Source organism: Dryobates pubescens, chromosome 18, assembly GCF_014839835.1.
Source record: "Dryobates pubescens isolate bDryPub1 chromosome 18, bDryPub1.pri, whole genome shotgun sequence".
Classification (NCBI taxonomy): Eukaryota; Metazoa; Chordata; class Aves; order Piciformes; family Picidae; genus Dryobates; species Dryobates pubescens.
Genome location: NC_071629.1, coordinates 11,403,013 through 11,415,760, shown reverse-complemented (window position 1 = coordinate 11,415,760; position 12,748 = coordinate 11,403,013). Strand labels below are relative to the sequence as shown.

General features: G+C 38.0%; 1 protein-coding gene across 1 annotated transcript in view; it reads left to right on the top strand.

The window, feature by feature from the left end:
* TENM1 (teneurin transmembrane protein 1) overlaps positions 1–12,748 on the top strand; it is a 329,411-nt gene that overhangs the window by 196,370 nt on the left and 120,293 nt on the right. Inside the window, exons 8-11 of the mRNA XM_054169769.1 lie at positions 1,043–1,253; positions 4,743–4,844; positions 5,976–6,170; positions 9,801–10,001. Of these exons, the coding sequence (XP_054025744.1) occupies positions 1,043–1,253; positions 4,743–4,844; positions 5,976–6,170; positions 9,801–10,001 (709 nt within the window). The remainder of the gene's footprint in view (positions 1–1,042; positions 1,254–4,742; positions 4,845–5,975; positions 6,171–9,800; positions 10,002–12,748) is intronic.

The window sequence follows — 12,748 nt, the reverse complement described above, 5'->3', positions numbered from 1 at the left end:
TCAGTATAAAGAGTTAATAGACTGAAAGAAAAATTGAAGCTGTTTCTGATTTCTAATATGGCTATTGTTTTTTTCTCCTAAGGATTTAGCAGGAGAAGACCTAGCTAAGCAGTAAGAAAATGCAATATTGCTGGCCACATTCAACTTTTTTTGGTTTTTAGGTTTAATGTTTTGGGCATATGAAGACATCATTTCTATGGATTATAGATATTTTCCAGCTTTCTTATAGCAGGATCACACTCCATAATGTGTGATATACTTATGTATGGAATCATGGAAAGATTGTTTAGAAGGGCCTTCTGGAGATCATCTAGTCTAACCTGGGATATTATTCACAATGGTTTTGATCTTAGAAATAGGTATTTTTAGCTGCCATTTACTTCAGCTGAAGATCTAGCTTTAATTAAGCTGAAGTTGAGCTTCAGTGAAATTCAGAATGTCTAAAAAAATCCTAGAGAAATGTGTATGTTTCTCAAACAGGGATTTGTATAAAGATGTACATCTCTTTGAGGTTAATTGATCATAAAGCTTTCAGCATCAACTTGCTTGGGTATTGAGAAGTTCCATGTAAAAAGTAGATACTTATTTGCATTAATAAAATTAAAGATAAAATGTATTTAGATTGTTTAGATGATGTTGATATTAAGACAAACATTTAAAGAATATGGTCTAGAACAACAGATTCTTTAATCCATTCTTAGCATTTGACATGAATAGAGGCACTACAGCTTAGGAATTTTGGAATTATTCCCATTAAAGGGATATAATGTTTGAAGTAAATCTACTGTATTTAGTGCACCCAGTTTGAATCTACCCTGCCATAGTCAAACCGCAAGTTTTGATGCCAAATTTTTGACCTACCATAATGCCTTTTATATGGAAACTGAAGCTAAATAGATTAGGTTATGCAACTGCTGTCCACATTGGACTTAGGCAGTTCCTCTTAAGGTGTCAACTATTTATTTCTGCTTGAAGATGACATGCAGAGTTAGATTCACAAAATTTTACTAGGTGGTTAATTTTTTGTTCATTATTATTTCAGTTTGATTTTGTGAAACTGATGGATGGAAAACAGTTAATTAAACAGGAACCAAAAAATTCAGAGGATCCTCAGCAAGCTCCCAGGAATCTGATCTTAACTTCACTGCAAGAGACAGGTTTCATCGAGTATATGGATCAAGGAGCTTGGCATATGGCATTCTACAATGATGGAAAGAAAGTGGAGCAAGTGTTTGTACTAACTACAGCAATTGGTAAGAACCATTACAGTGAAATTGTTGTCCAATCAGTGCACTTACCCAATCATTGCACTGGAAAGCTGTGTTTGGAATGAAATCACTGATCTTGATTCCTGCTTCTTTTAAGTGTTCTCTTAAATATGTTTTATTTCAGCTTAATTAGCCTCAGCGGAGCAAATTCATGTTTATGTCAATATTAGACAAACAGCAACATTTGTGTATTAAAGATGAATGTTATCAGATTAATAAGCTGTAATTAAGTGTGAAGGTTTTGTGCCTGTTAATATTTTTATACAATAGCTTAAAGGCTCAATTTCTGATGTTACATTGCTCAAAGTAAAAAATTCCATCTGCCCTCACTGTTTACATGGGAGCCATCAATCCTACCAAAATTACCCACATGCTAAGTTCTCGTTTTCAGTATTGTAGTCAGTTAGAAAATCTGAAAGGCAACTTTTGTGGATCTGGCTGTGATTGTTGTATGATGGATGGGTCCTGTTGTTTTAGACAGTTATTCAGATGCACCATTTTGTTTGGAACACAGAAGACAAGTATAAGAGGCAGTGTCCTGGTGCACACCAGATCCCTACCGCCTTTTTAATGCATAGAGGTGGGCAAATGTTTGCAGCTCTAGGTGTTGTTAGTGAGCAGTACTCACAGGAAGGGTTTCTTTGGAATTCAAATTTAGGTAAAGTGTTGTATTTATGACAGTCTTGGTTTGCTGCGAGATTTTAACTACTATGCCCTTTAGTTAACCTGTTCTACCATATGTTTAGCAAGATGTCTTTACTAGTAATGGACATGCCATCTGCTCTTTAGAACAATTGGATGCTATTTTTACTTGATGATAAACACCTTGCAGAGCAAGACAGTGTGATTCAAATACTAAGATTTTAAAGGACTTGCAGGCGAATAATTTAGAAATTGAGGTAGAATTGTAATGACTGCTTTGGGTTTAATAGTTCATATTTATTCTATTCAGAAAAGTGAATCTTTTACAAACAAGAAAATTTCTATTACTCAATGCCATATGAGAAAATAATATTCAGGCAATTTACAAAGCATCTTTGCAGAGCATAAAGATCATCTATGAAGAGCATAGAAGCTGGACAAGCCCCAGAATGCAAACACCACCCCCTTTGTTTATTTCTAGTGTAAGACAGCAATGTTTATATGGGAGGGTTTAACCAATATTGTGTTGTTAGTAGCATGCCCTCTCAAAAAAAAAAAAATCGAAACAAAACAAGGCTGCAGTTGGTTTGTCACATTTGGTACAAAAAAAAACCAACCAAAACAACAACAGCTGTTTATCCCTTCCTCTGGCCAATAAAGAGAACAGAATGGAGCTGTGAGAGCCATGCTGCAGGCAGGAATCTTTATATTTAACCTCCACAGTGGCTGTAAGAAGATGTTTTGAGGAAAAAGAGGGTTTGTGCTGCAAGCCTCTGCTGCTGATGCATTTGAAAACAGTGCTGGCTATTACGTTTTCATAACTTGTGGATCTTCTTCTCATACTTTTCTTTGCATAATAGTTCTTAGTTGGTTTTGGGGAGGTTCCCACACACCAAAAAAAATACTAAATCCTTGAGCCACACTTTTTACCCCAGATTGGGCTGGAATCATATTTGACATCTCTACCAACAAAGTAGTCAACCAGGATCACAGACTGAAACACTCAGAATAAAGCAAGAGCTTGGCTGCATCTCTGCTGTATGCTGCCGTTGGTTGTGTGAAGCAGTCATGCCTTCCTCATGAGCAGCTTTTTAGGTAGCATTTCAAGTTGTTCAATGTTAGTTGTGTATAAAATTGATTTTGCTGACACTTTAGCTAAAGTATTGACCAGACTTTTCCTTGAATGAAATCATTTACATGCAAAATCTGGCGTGCTTCAGGTACTTTCACAGACTGAATAAAGGCCAGCCCAACCTGGATGTTGCATTGAGGGGAAGTAACTTTTCAGTTAATTCTTCATTTCAGATCAATGTAGGGATCAGTTACCACATGATTCTCAGAAATTGAGAAGACAGACAAGAGTATGCATAGGGCAAGAAAAGAGCTGGCAATGATCAGTAATACATGAAAATCAATAAGCAGCAGCATATCTGTGGAAAAAAAAAACAACACCTTAATTCTGGAAACAAACTGGGTTTTGACTTCATAAGATACATCCTTATGCAAGTTGTGTGCATCTGATGGACAGATAAATATCAAATGTCTGTTCTTGGATGCAAACTGATAGCCTGAAAGGAACACTTTTAAATAACAGTGTGAGTTTTCAAGTTAACCCAATCTTTATCAGTCCAAGTTTCCATAAATAAGGTCAAAATAAACTTATTCCAGTTATTAATATTAGCTGTAGGATAGTTTATGATCCATCTTTTGCAAAGTTACATGCAAGTTTAAATATCAGACTTGATTAAAAATTACAGTGGTATACCTTTTTCATGAGAAATTTTTTTCCTCCCAGATCACTTGCCATAGATACTCTTCAAAAGGATCTGGATTTTCTTCATTACCCCAAACAATTATTATTTTGTGGGAAAGGAGTCATGTTTCCCATCTTTCTATAGCCAGAGGAACTTCCTCACATCTGTTAGTGCATGCGCCCATAGAACAGCCTCGGTTCCCACTGTCTACAGCCCCTCTCCCATTTGGTGTGCTATCTGCCTAAGCTATAGAAACCCTCAGTCCTAATACTGATCTGACAGTGGCCCACTCAGCATGGGAACATCTCAGCTTTGTATTATTTACATAAAACCTCTATAATTCAGTGAACCCACTGAATTCCTGTAGGAAATAGATGTGTAAATTTAAAACATCTAATCCATGTACAGATGTGAGCCTGTCCCCAGATGTGTGAGGTTAAGTGGTTTGCTGTCCAAATCTGTGTGATAAAACATTGGCAGGTTTAAGATTAGCATTTAGGGGGGAGGGGGGTGGAGGGATGCAGGGGGCTGTTTTTCTTGAAACCTAGGTCTTAGTCCTGTACTGCATTGACTTTCACCACTGCAAAAAGTACTATGCTTTTTTTCATCTGATTCTATAGGAGTGGAAATCCTAGCCCCACCTCCAAGGAATTCAATTCACATGATTCAGATAAACACCATGGAAGGCAATTTATGCTATAAACATGTTTCAAACAAATGATTTCAGCAATGAAAGAAAGTGTTTAAGGTGGACATTTTTCAGCAAATACTCTGGTTCTTGCAGTGCTTTTAATGGTAGTAAATTTTACATGAACACTTACTTTAAAAGCTTTTTGGTGTAATATAAATGATGCACTCGTTATCTCAAAGCTGTCAAGACAAAATCTAATATTTGTAAGCTGCTTGAACAGGAATTTTGTTTTATGCGCGCTATGAATGAAAATGGGCCTTTTACTGCTTCTGCACCTAATTTATATGTTGAGATGTGTCCTGCAGAGTGAGGTAAAGATGCCATTCATTTTAGGTTCAACCAATTTGTTTTTTTTTTTCCTTTGTGCACAACTCTCTGAATAAACAGAAGTTCTGGATGACTGCTCTACTAATTGCAATGGGAATGGAGAATGTATCTCGGGACACTGCCACTGTTTCCCAGGATTTCTTGGTCCTGATTGTGCAAAAGGTAATCTCATACTAACTGACCCACAGCCCATGACAGGGATCATGATGATTGTGTGTGACTGCTGGGCTGGCAAAAATTCTAGGTGATTAAAGGAGATTAAATTCTTTTTTCCAGCCAGGTGGCAGATACAGTACAAGCACATACATAGAAAGTTTCTTTATGCTGTGCTTGAGCTAAGATGCATCAACCACTTCTCTCTCCCTGACTTTCAGAGTTAACAGGTTCCTCCATCCCTCTTTGCATCTGCTCTGTGATTATAAAATACATTCTTTAGTAAGTGTATTAGCTTAGTATAATGTTTTCGGTTATTTAAAAGTGAGAAACAGTTTCACTTTGGAGAAAATTGCCTAAGTAGTTTAAATCTTTTCCAACCTGGTCTGGTCTGGTCTAGTCTAGTCTAGTCTATTCTATATGGTTCTGTGGTCTTAACTTGGATAGGGTGTAGGAAAAAAAACATTGAAGAAGCTTAGAGCCTGTTTTCTGGGGGGGAAAGAGGGTGAGGGGAGGAAAAAAAATCATGCTTGGAAGATTGGACGTGAGCTTATTTCTGTTCCAGATATTTCTGTCAGTGTTTACTATACATTGTCTACTGCATGTGATGTCTGCAAGTCCTCATGTTTTTCCAATGTTTCCTCAAATTTAGGATCATCTATAAGAGCTTGATTGTGTCAGAAGTTAATACTAGATTGTAAAACTAAGCTTTCACATCACTTGTTTATGTACAGATCAGTAGTGGCTAAAACTACAGTAACATTAAGTCTGCTTAGAAGAAAGAAGAAAAGAGCAACTTCTTGCTTCAGTTTACAAGGAAGAAATATTTATCTTACTGAAAATCATAAGCAGGCATCACTGCAAGTTTTCTGCAGAGGCCAAATCATCAGAGGGAATCATTTTTATCCTCTAAGATATGCCATTTCAGATCAAGCTTAAGGTATACGATTGAACAGACTGAGGAGATGAGGACATGCTATTTCTGCTGTGCTCCCTAGTTCAAAAGATTTCAGCCTGTCATAACCCTTGAATCAAATGGAGGATCGGGGGGCTGGAGTGGAAAGCGGTTTTACAGACCAATGAATGCAGGAAAATTTACAGAGAGTAACAACATTAAAAATGTTGATCTGCCACCTTTAGATTCCTGTCCAGTGCTGTGCAGTGGAAATGGAGAATACGAGAAAGGTCACTGTGTGTGTCGAAATGGGTGGAAAGGACCGGAGTGTGATGTGCCAGAAGAACAGTGTATTGATCCCACTTGCTTTGGCCATGGCACCTGTATCATGGGCGTCTGCATCTGTGTCCCTGGATACAAAGGAGAGATTTGTGAGGAAGGTTTGTGAAGTTTCCCTCTCAATTTCCCTCTCTATAGTTAGGGAGTTTGATTTTTGCCTTTAATCTCCACACCTGTTTTAAGGTAGTTAAGAACTCCCATGGATGTGAGAAGCTTGCTGTGAAGCAGTACTGGTTTGATCAGAAGCACCTTTCGTTTATCTTAGTGATGTTAAGGTAGAAAATTATCAAAGCTTAAGGTGTTCAGGTCTCAGTTGGCAGTAAGTGGTAACTGATCACTTAATTTCCAAGATTTGACATTTTTATTCTAAAATATTTAAATAATTTAGTATTTCCTAATGCAACTATCAAACAATTGTAGCATGGACACTCCTCTGAAATACTCATTTTTCCTTTTGGTCCAGGAGGACTATAGTTCTTGGATGATTTCTGTTCCCTCTTTCCACTTAATCTCAGTAGGACAGAACTAGATGGAAGATTTTGCCTTTCGGCAAGCAGTGTATTCTTAATCCTCAAAACGTTTCGTGGAAAGCATTGCAGCAAGCAAGGATTCCTTTTTTTTGGTGAAAGTTGTGAGACCATCTTGCCTTGATTTGTCTCCACTTTTCTTCTCTCAGGCTCCATATCCTTTTTTCAGGAAGGGGGGCTGGTGTCCCCAGTCTCCCTTGCTGCCAGTAACCTCAGTCCCTTAACATATACTGTCACAGAGCCTGTGCGGATTTTCGACTCAGCCAAAAGCTCAGGGTAGGGCAGTCAGAAGATCATTTAAACAAAATATGATGTGGTGGTTCTCCAAAGTAATCAGAAGACTGTAATCAGCTGTTCTCTTTCTTCATTCTGTTAAATCTCAGATTTTTTTCTGTGAAGAACATACTGACAATATAAAGCCAGAGGAGCAGCAAACAGTTTCAGTTTACCAGAGCATATTGTGTAATTCTGTTGTCATATGTCAGTTTTACTGTGAGACTGCTAAACTGGCATCCTTTTAGGCTTGGCTAATAAAAAGTGGGAAATTCTGAGTGTAAGTTAACTGCACTTTTGCTGGTTACAGTACCAATCTGTCTCTGCCCTTATCTATAGATAGAAGCAGCTGCTGTTTGCTGCTTAGCATTTCTGAGATAGCTCATCAGCTTTGACTTCCTTCCCCTGTGCATAGCCTCAGAAAGCAGAACTCTTCATGCTTCCCCTGATTTGATGATTTTTCCACTAGTCCCCTTAGCCTGAAGCTAGTGACAGCATACTTTGTGCTTCCTGCTATATGGATTTTAGGTAATTCTTTCGAGTAGTATGCAGCAGAGGGTTTTTTTGTGTGGCATGAATTCTCTAGTCAGAAAATTGTCCAGGATGAATTTGATGGATTTGACATGCCAGGTACAGTTTTTTAAAGGAAGGATCAAGAGAATGCTTCTGACATACTCCATTGTCAGTAGTTTCAAAAATGGACAAACCCAAGAAATCCCAAATGGGAAAAAGCAAGTAATACACAGATTTACTCACCAAGGCCATGATGCCCAACAAGCCTGTAGCTGGTGAGAGGCTGACTGCTGGTTTCAGTTGCTGTATGTGACATAAAATGATGCTTTAAAAGGGTTAAAAAAATGACAACTAAGAGAAATATATTCAGGCAGCTATTGAAACTATGACTGTGAAAGCATTGGATTTTTAAAATAAGAGACATATTTAATATTGTTTTAAAAGAGGGATTCTGTAGAAATAGGGTGGATTAAACAAACCTGTGCAGCCAGGTATAGTGAGTTCTTATTGTAACAGTGTGTGCATGACCTGACTGCTCAGGTTACTATATTGTGCAACATAACTTGTGCCTTAGTGGAAGTAATTCTGTCAGGAATTCAGATTACATTATTGCATGTAAATATGAGTTTAGTATTATAGAGGTATTGTTAACATAGCAAACATAGTAACAGATGTACTACCCAGGGAACATCAGTAGCTACATGTATTCATTGCTATGGGAGTCCTTTGAATTTGTCCTGTCAGATTATCATTACTAAACTGTTTATGGAGTCACTCAATTAATTATAAAAGATCAGCAAAATAAAGAGCTGTCTCAGGATGAGAGAAAACTGCTGATTATCTTCCGTCCTACGCTTACCAAGATATGTGTTGTCCAGAAGCAGATTCCCTTCTTTCAGTGTTACATTGTGCTGTGCACAAGCCTGGGAGGCTGAAAAAGATACAACATAAATCTTAAAATAAGATCTCGAATGGGTGGCATAGGAGCTCAAAAGATAAAGCATCACTTCTTTATTTGTAGGTCGGAAGGTCCTATAAACTGGAGGCCATTAATCTCTGCAGCTGAAGTAGTTAGTCTTCGCTTAGTGAGGCAGAGAACATCTCTTCATTTGTGTGGCATAGAATACTGTTTGTGAAGCTTACAATTTAATTATTAAAACAGTACTTGTGCTGATTCTTGAGAAATGCATACAAGAACTTTCAGAGTGTCACTTTAACATTAGTCTCAAGCATGATCTAACATGCATAAGCTTTTGGCTAATTCTTTCCTGTGCTCAGACCCCACAAATCCTCTTCAGTTCTGCAGACCTCCTGCAGCCTCCTGAGAAGGCAGGCTGTGTTCTGCTTCAAATCTGTCTTGTTAAAGAAATGCTGGGGCTTTATGAAAGACTATGTTGATTATACAGGACTAACCAGCTGATTTAAATTCTCCTACAGATCTCCTGAATTTTTCACTAGGAATAGTTTAATCCAAATTGAGAACAAATTTAGCTTTTTGTCTGTTGGCAAATTGTTCATCAGTACGTTATGACTTTTATGAATCTGTTCATTATCTGCAATTGCCCAGCACATACTTTTTATGAGTGTATGAGAATTTTTTACAGCAAGCATTCAGTCAGAGATACATTGCTCAGGGTTAGCGGTTGGCCTTTTTTTTTGTATCAAATTTTCAGCTGTAGAGATAGCTTTCCCCAGAAAGATGAAAGAAAAAAAAGTCTTTCTGTTCCCAGATTTATATAAAACACAGAGCACAAATACCAAATGGAAACACAATGCACAGCTGTAAAAGTAATTACTAGTTGCTCGAGTTCTTTCCCAGCCCTTCCACTGAAGCACAGACTTCACTGACTTGAACCAGTAGATCTGTCTTGGGAATCTGAGTTTTAAAAATAAGTGCTTGACAAGCAGAATAATGATCACTGAAAGTCTACATGCTTGTCTTTTTTCTTGATTTTGGCTTATATTTTTGCACAGATATTATCATAGACCTTTTTATACTTGTGTTTGATAGCATCATAGAATTATACAATGAATAGTTAAGGTTGGAAAAGACTTTTAAAGATCATCAAGTCCAACTGCTCTCTGCCAAGTCTACCACTAACCCATGTCCCTCAGCGCCACTGCTACATGTCTTGTCAATGCCTTCAGGGACAGTGATGCTACCATTTCCTTAGCCTGTTCCAAGGCTTGACAACCCTTTTGGATGAAGAAATTTTTCTGAATGTCCAATCTAAACCTCCTCTGGCACAACATGAGAGTGTTTCCTCTTGTCCTATCCAAACATCATTTCAAATCAGATGTTTACACAAAAATCACCAAATTCATCTGAATCCTCCTGATAATGTATTTTTCTAGGAAACTAGTATAAAGGTGCAAGCTTTATGCTCTGAACTGTATATTCCTGCTTTTGCTTTGCAGAAGACTGCTTGGATCCAATGTGCTCTGGTCATGGTGTGTGTGTTCAAGGGGAATGCCACTGTTCCACAGGCTGGGGTGGGGTGAACTGTGAGACATCGCTTCCTGTGTGCCAGGAGCAGTGCTCAGGGCATGGGACTTTCCTCCTGGACACAGGACTCTGCAGCTGTGAACCACAATGGACAGGTCCGGACTGTTCAACAGGTATGATGAAGATTATATTTTTTTTAATACTTCCTATGTTTTGTGTTTGAGCTGTGAAAGAAGGTAGTTATTATTAGTGTGCTAGGATGATTTTAAAGGGCAGGGTAGGGATGAATCAGGGATGCTGTGGTGTGGCACTTAATGGGCTGTCAGCAACTGGCTTTCTGTTGACAAGGACAGAAAGGCTTTTTCTCAGTGACAAGAATGTTGACTGCCTGATTGTGTGACAGCAAGAATAGTAGTCCTGCAAAAATGAGGCTGTCTCCTGGCGTTGTTTGGAGTTAAGCATGGCTTTCACCTGAGATGTTGAGCACTCATCAGGCTCCTGCAATAAGGAAATCCACAACTCTGAGGGGCTGGGAGTATATTTTAAAAAAAAAAAGGCAATTGAAATGCAGTGACTGATAAGTAAGAAAGCTCTGTCAAAAAATCTTTAAACAAAAATGACCATCCATTCTCTCATGCTGGGATAAAAACTCTTCTCTTTCTTAGAGAGCCATCAGGGTTTGAGTCCACTGAATTTGATTAAGAGTTGAAATGGATTTCCTATGTGCTTTGTTCATTTACGTTTCGTTTTCTTGAAATGAATGCACTTTGGTCATTTTACTCTGTAATGGACCATGTCATTACCAATGTACCTAATACAATTTTTTTCCCCCATAAAGCTCACAAAACTGGTATATCAGGTAACTAGCACATCCCAGCCCAGAATAGACACAAGTGACAGATTTGCTGAATGCTGTGGAGTACAACCAGTGGTCCAAGTCACCAGTTTTTCTTAGAAATCATCATTCAAAAGGACACTTGGAACAGCACACATTTCCATTCAGACCTTTAAAGTGTATGGTTACAATCTTTAAGCTGGAACTTATGAAATGTCCCCCTCCCTGATAAGTTTTTCAGCAGTAAAATATTGAGTTTCAGTGTTTGTTGCAAAGACCCTGCATTCTTTCTACCCTCCAAAATGAATGCATGTAATTTTAGTCTGACATGGTTAGCTGTGGTACCTGTTTTGATAAGAACTGAGTTTTTATTAGCTTTCAGTAAAGCCCAGTTGCTTGCATTTTTGTCGTGTGTTTTATTGTGTGTTACAAATAGTCCTTGAAGGTTAGTAATAAAGTAGTATTTTCATTAATGAAGCAAATCATTAGGAAAGGTGCTAGCTATGTACTGATTTTTTTACTCACAAAATATGCAAACTAATTCTGTTCTAATACAATGTTATTGTAGCTCAGAAAGAGATGTTAATCTCCAATAGGTCTCTTGTGTCAACTGCATGGGGCAATTAGTTTTTAAGTAAGGAAACAAAGAGCTAATTAGCAACTGCAGTGAAGCGACTTTTGTGTGCTTAGGATCAGAGTTTTCCTATTTGTCTTGCCTCTAATACTGTTTTGATTAATATTTAGAACTTTTTTTATTACCTCCATTAACCAGTAGGAAAAATATCTTACTTCATCCCTGCTGTCTTCTGAGTTATCAGAGGATGCTTTTACAACCACCAACAGGCATCTCACTTTATAGCTAGATACTTCAGATTTCTCCTTTCAAATATATCTTGCTTCATAGGTGTTAAACTAGATTCAGGATTGTTGAGGCAATATGATGAGTGTTAGACTGAAGCACAGATGTTCATTTGTGCTCAAGACTTTCTTCCTAGATTGCTGTGCTGTGCAAGTAAAACATGATTTCAGTGAGGAAGGGAATCATCAAATGGGGAAGTCAACAAGGTCAGAATAAATGAGCCGTCATATGCGAATGGAAAAAATCATGAGGTTCTGTACAATGAAGAGGATGAAAAGGGTAAACCACAGACTTCTTGTCTGAAATCAGACGACAAGAAAGCTTTGCAGCTGATAGATGAGCAGTCTCTCAGCCTGCCTCAAGCCCTTGCACTTTGCCAACATCTCTGTACCGCACCGTCAGTACTGTGAAAAATTGCCTTTCTGTATCACCTTGAGGAATATAGGTTCCTGTCCTCATGATTTCTGTATTCTCCAGCAAATCTCAAACACTTTCAAAATAAGAAGATACATAAAGTTTTATGTTTTTCCTAAAAAGAAATTAATTTATCTTGCAGTAGTTCAAAAAGGAGATATAGCAAATGTGCTATAATGGTTTTAGGTGTGTTGACCCAACTACACTGTCACCTGTCTGGAGAGGGATGAACCACCTCTACAATCCCCTCCCTGCCCATCTCTAGCTCTTCAAACAGTGAGAAGTTCCCTTTTACTAGCGGTGGACTGGAGAAGGACAGAAATCAATGTGGAATGGAGGGATGAAGGGTGACTGTGTAATCATTTGATATCCTGAAGGACTGCCAATGTTTGGAACCCCAGCTTGATACCAGAAATAATTCATGGATTTTTTAAGCTAGAAAAGTTCATGGTGTTCATGCTGTTTGATTTTCTGTAGGTTATGTACCAAAAAAACCCCATCCTTCTGCTTGACACTCAGAATTTCTGTTTAGTTTTTAGAAATTCAGACTTTTCACAAAGACTGAATATGAAGGCTGGTGTACCATGTCCTTAGGTAAATTGTTTCAATTATGCCTGACCCTCTCTGCTAAAAAGTGCACATTCTATTCTGAGTTTGAATAAGTGAAAACTTTTAGCATTGTGTTTCTTTCTGTGAGGTAAAAGACTGTCAAATTCTTTGTCAAATTCATTGTGGTTTTGTCCTTAATGTTTTCAGAAAGAAACCAGTATTTTAAATCCATTTGCATCTCACAATGCTGCATGCACACACCT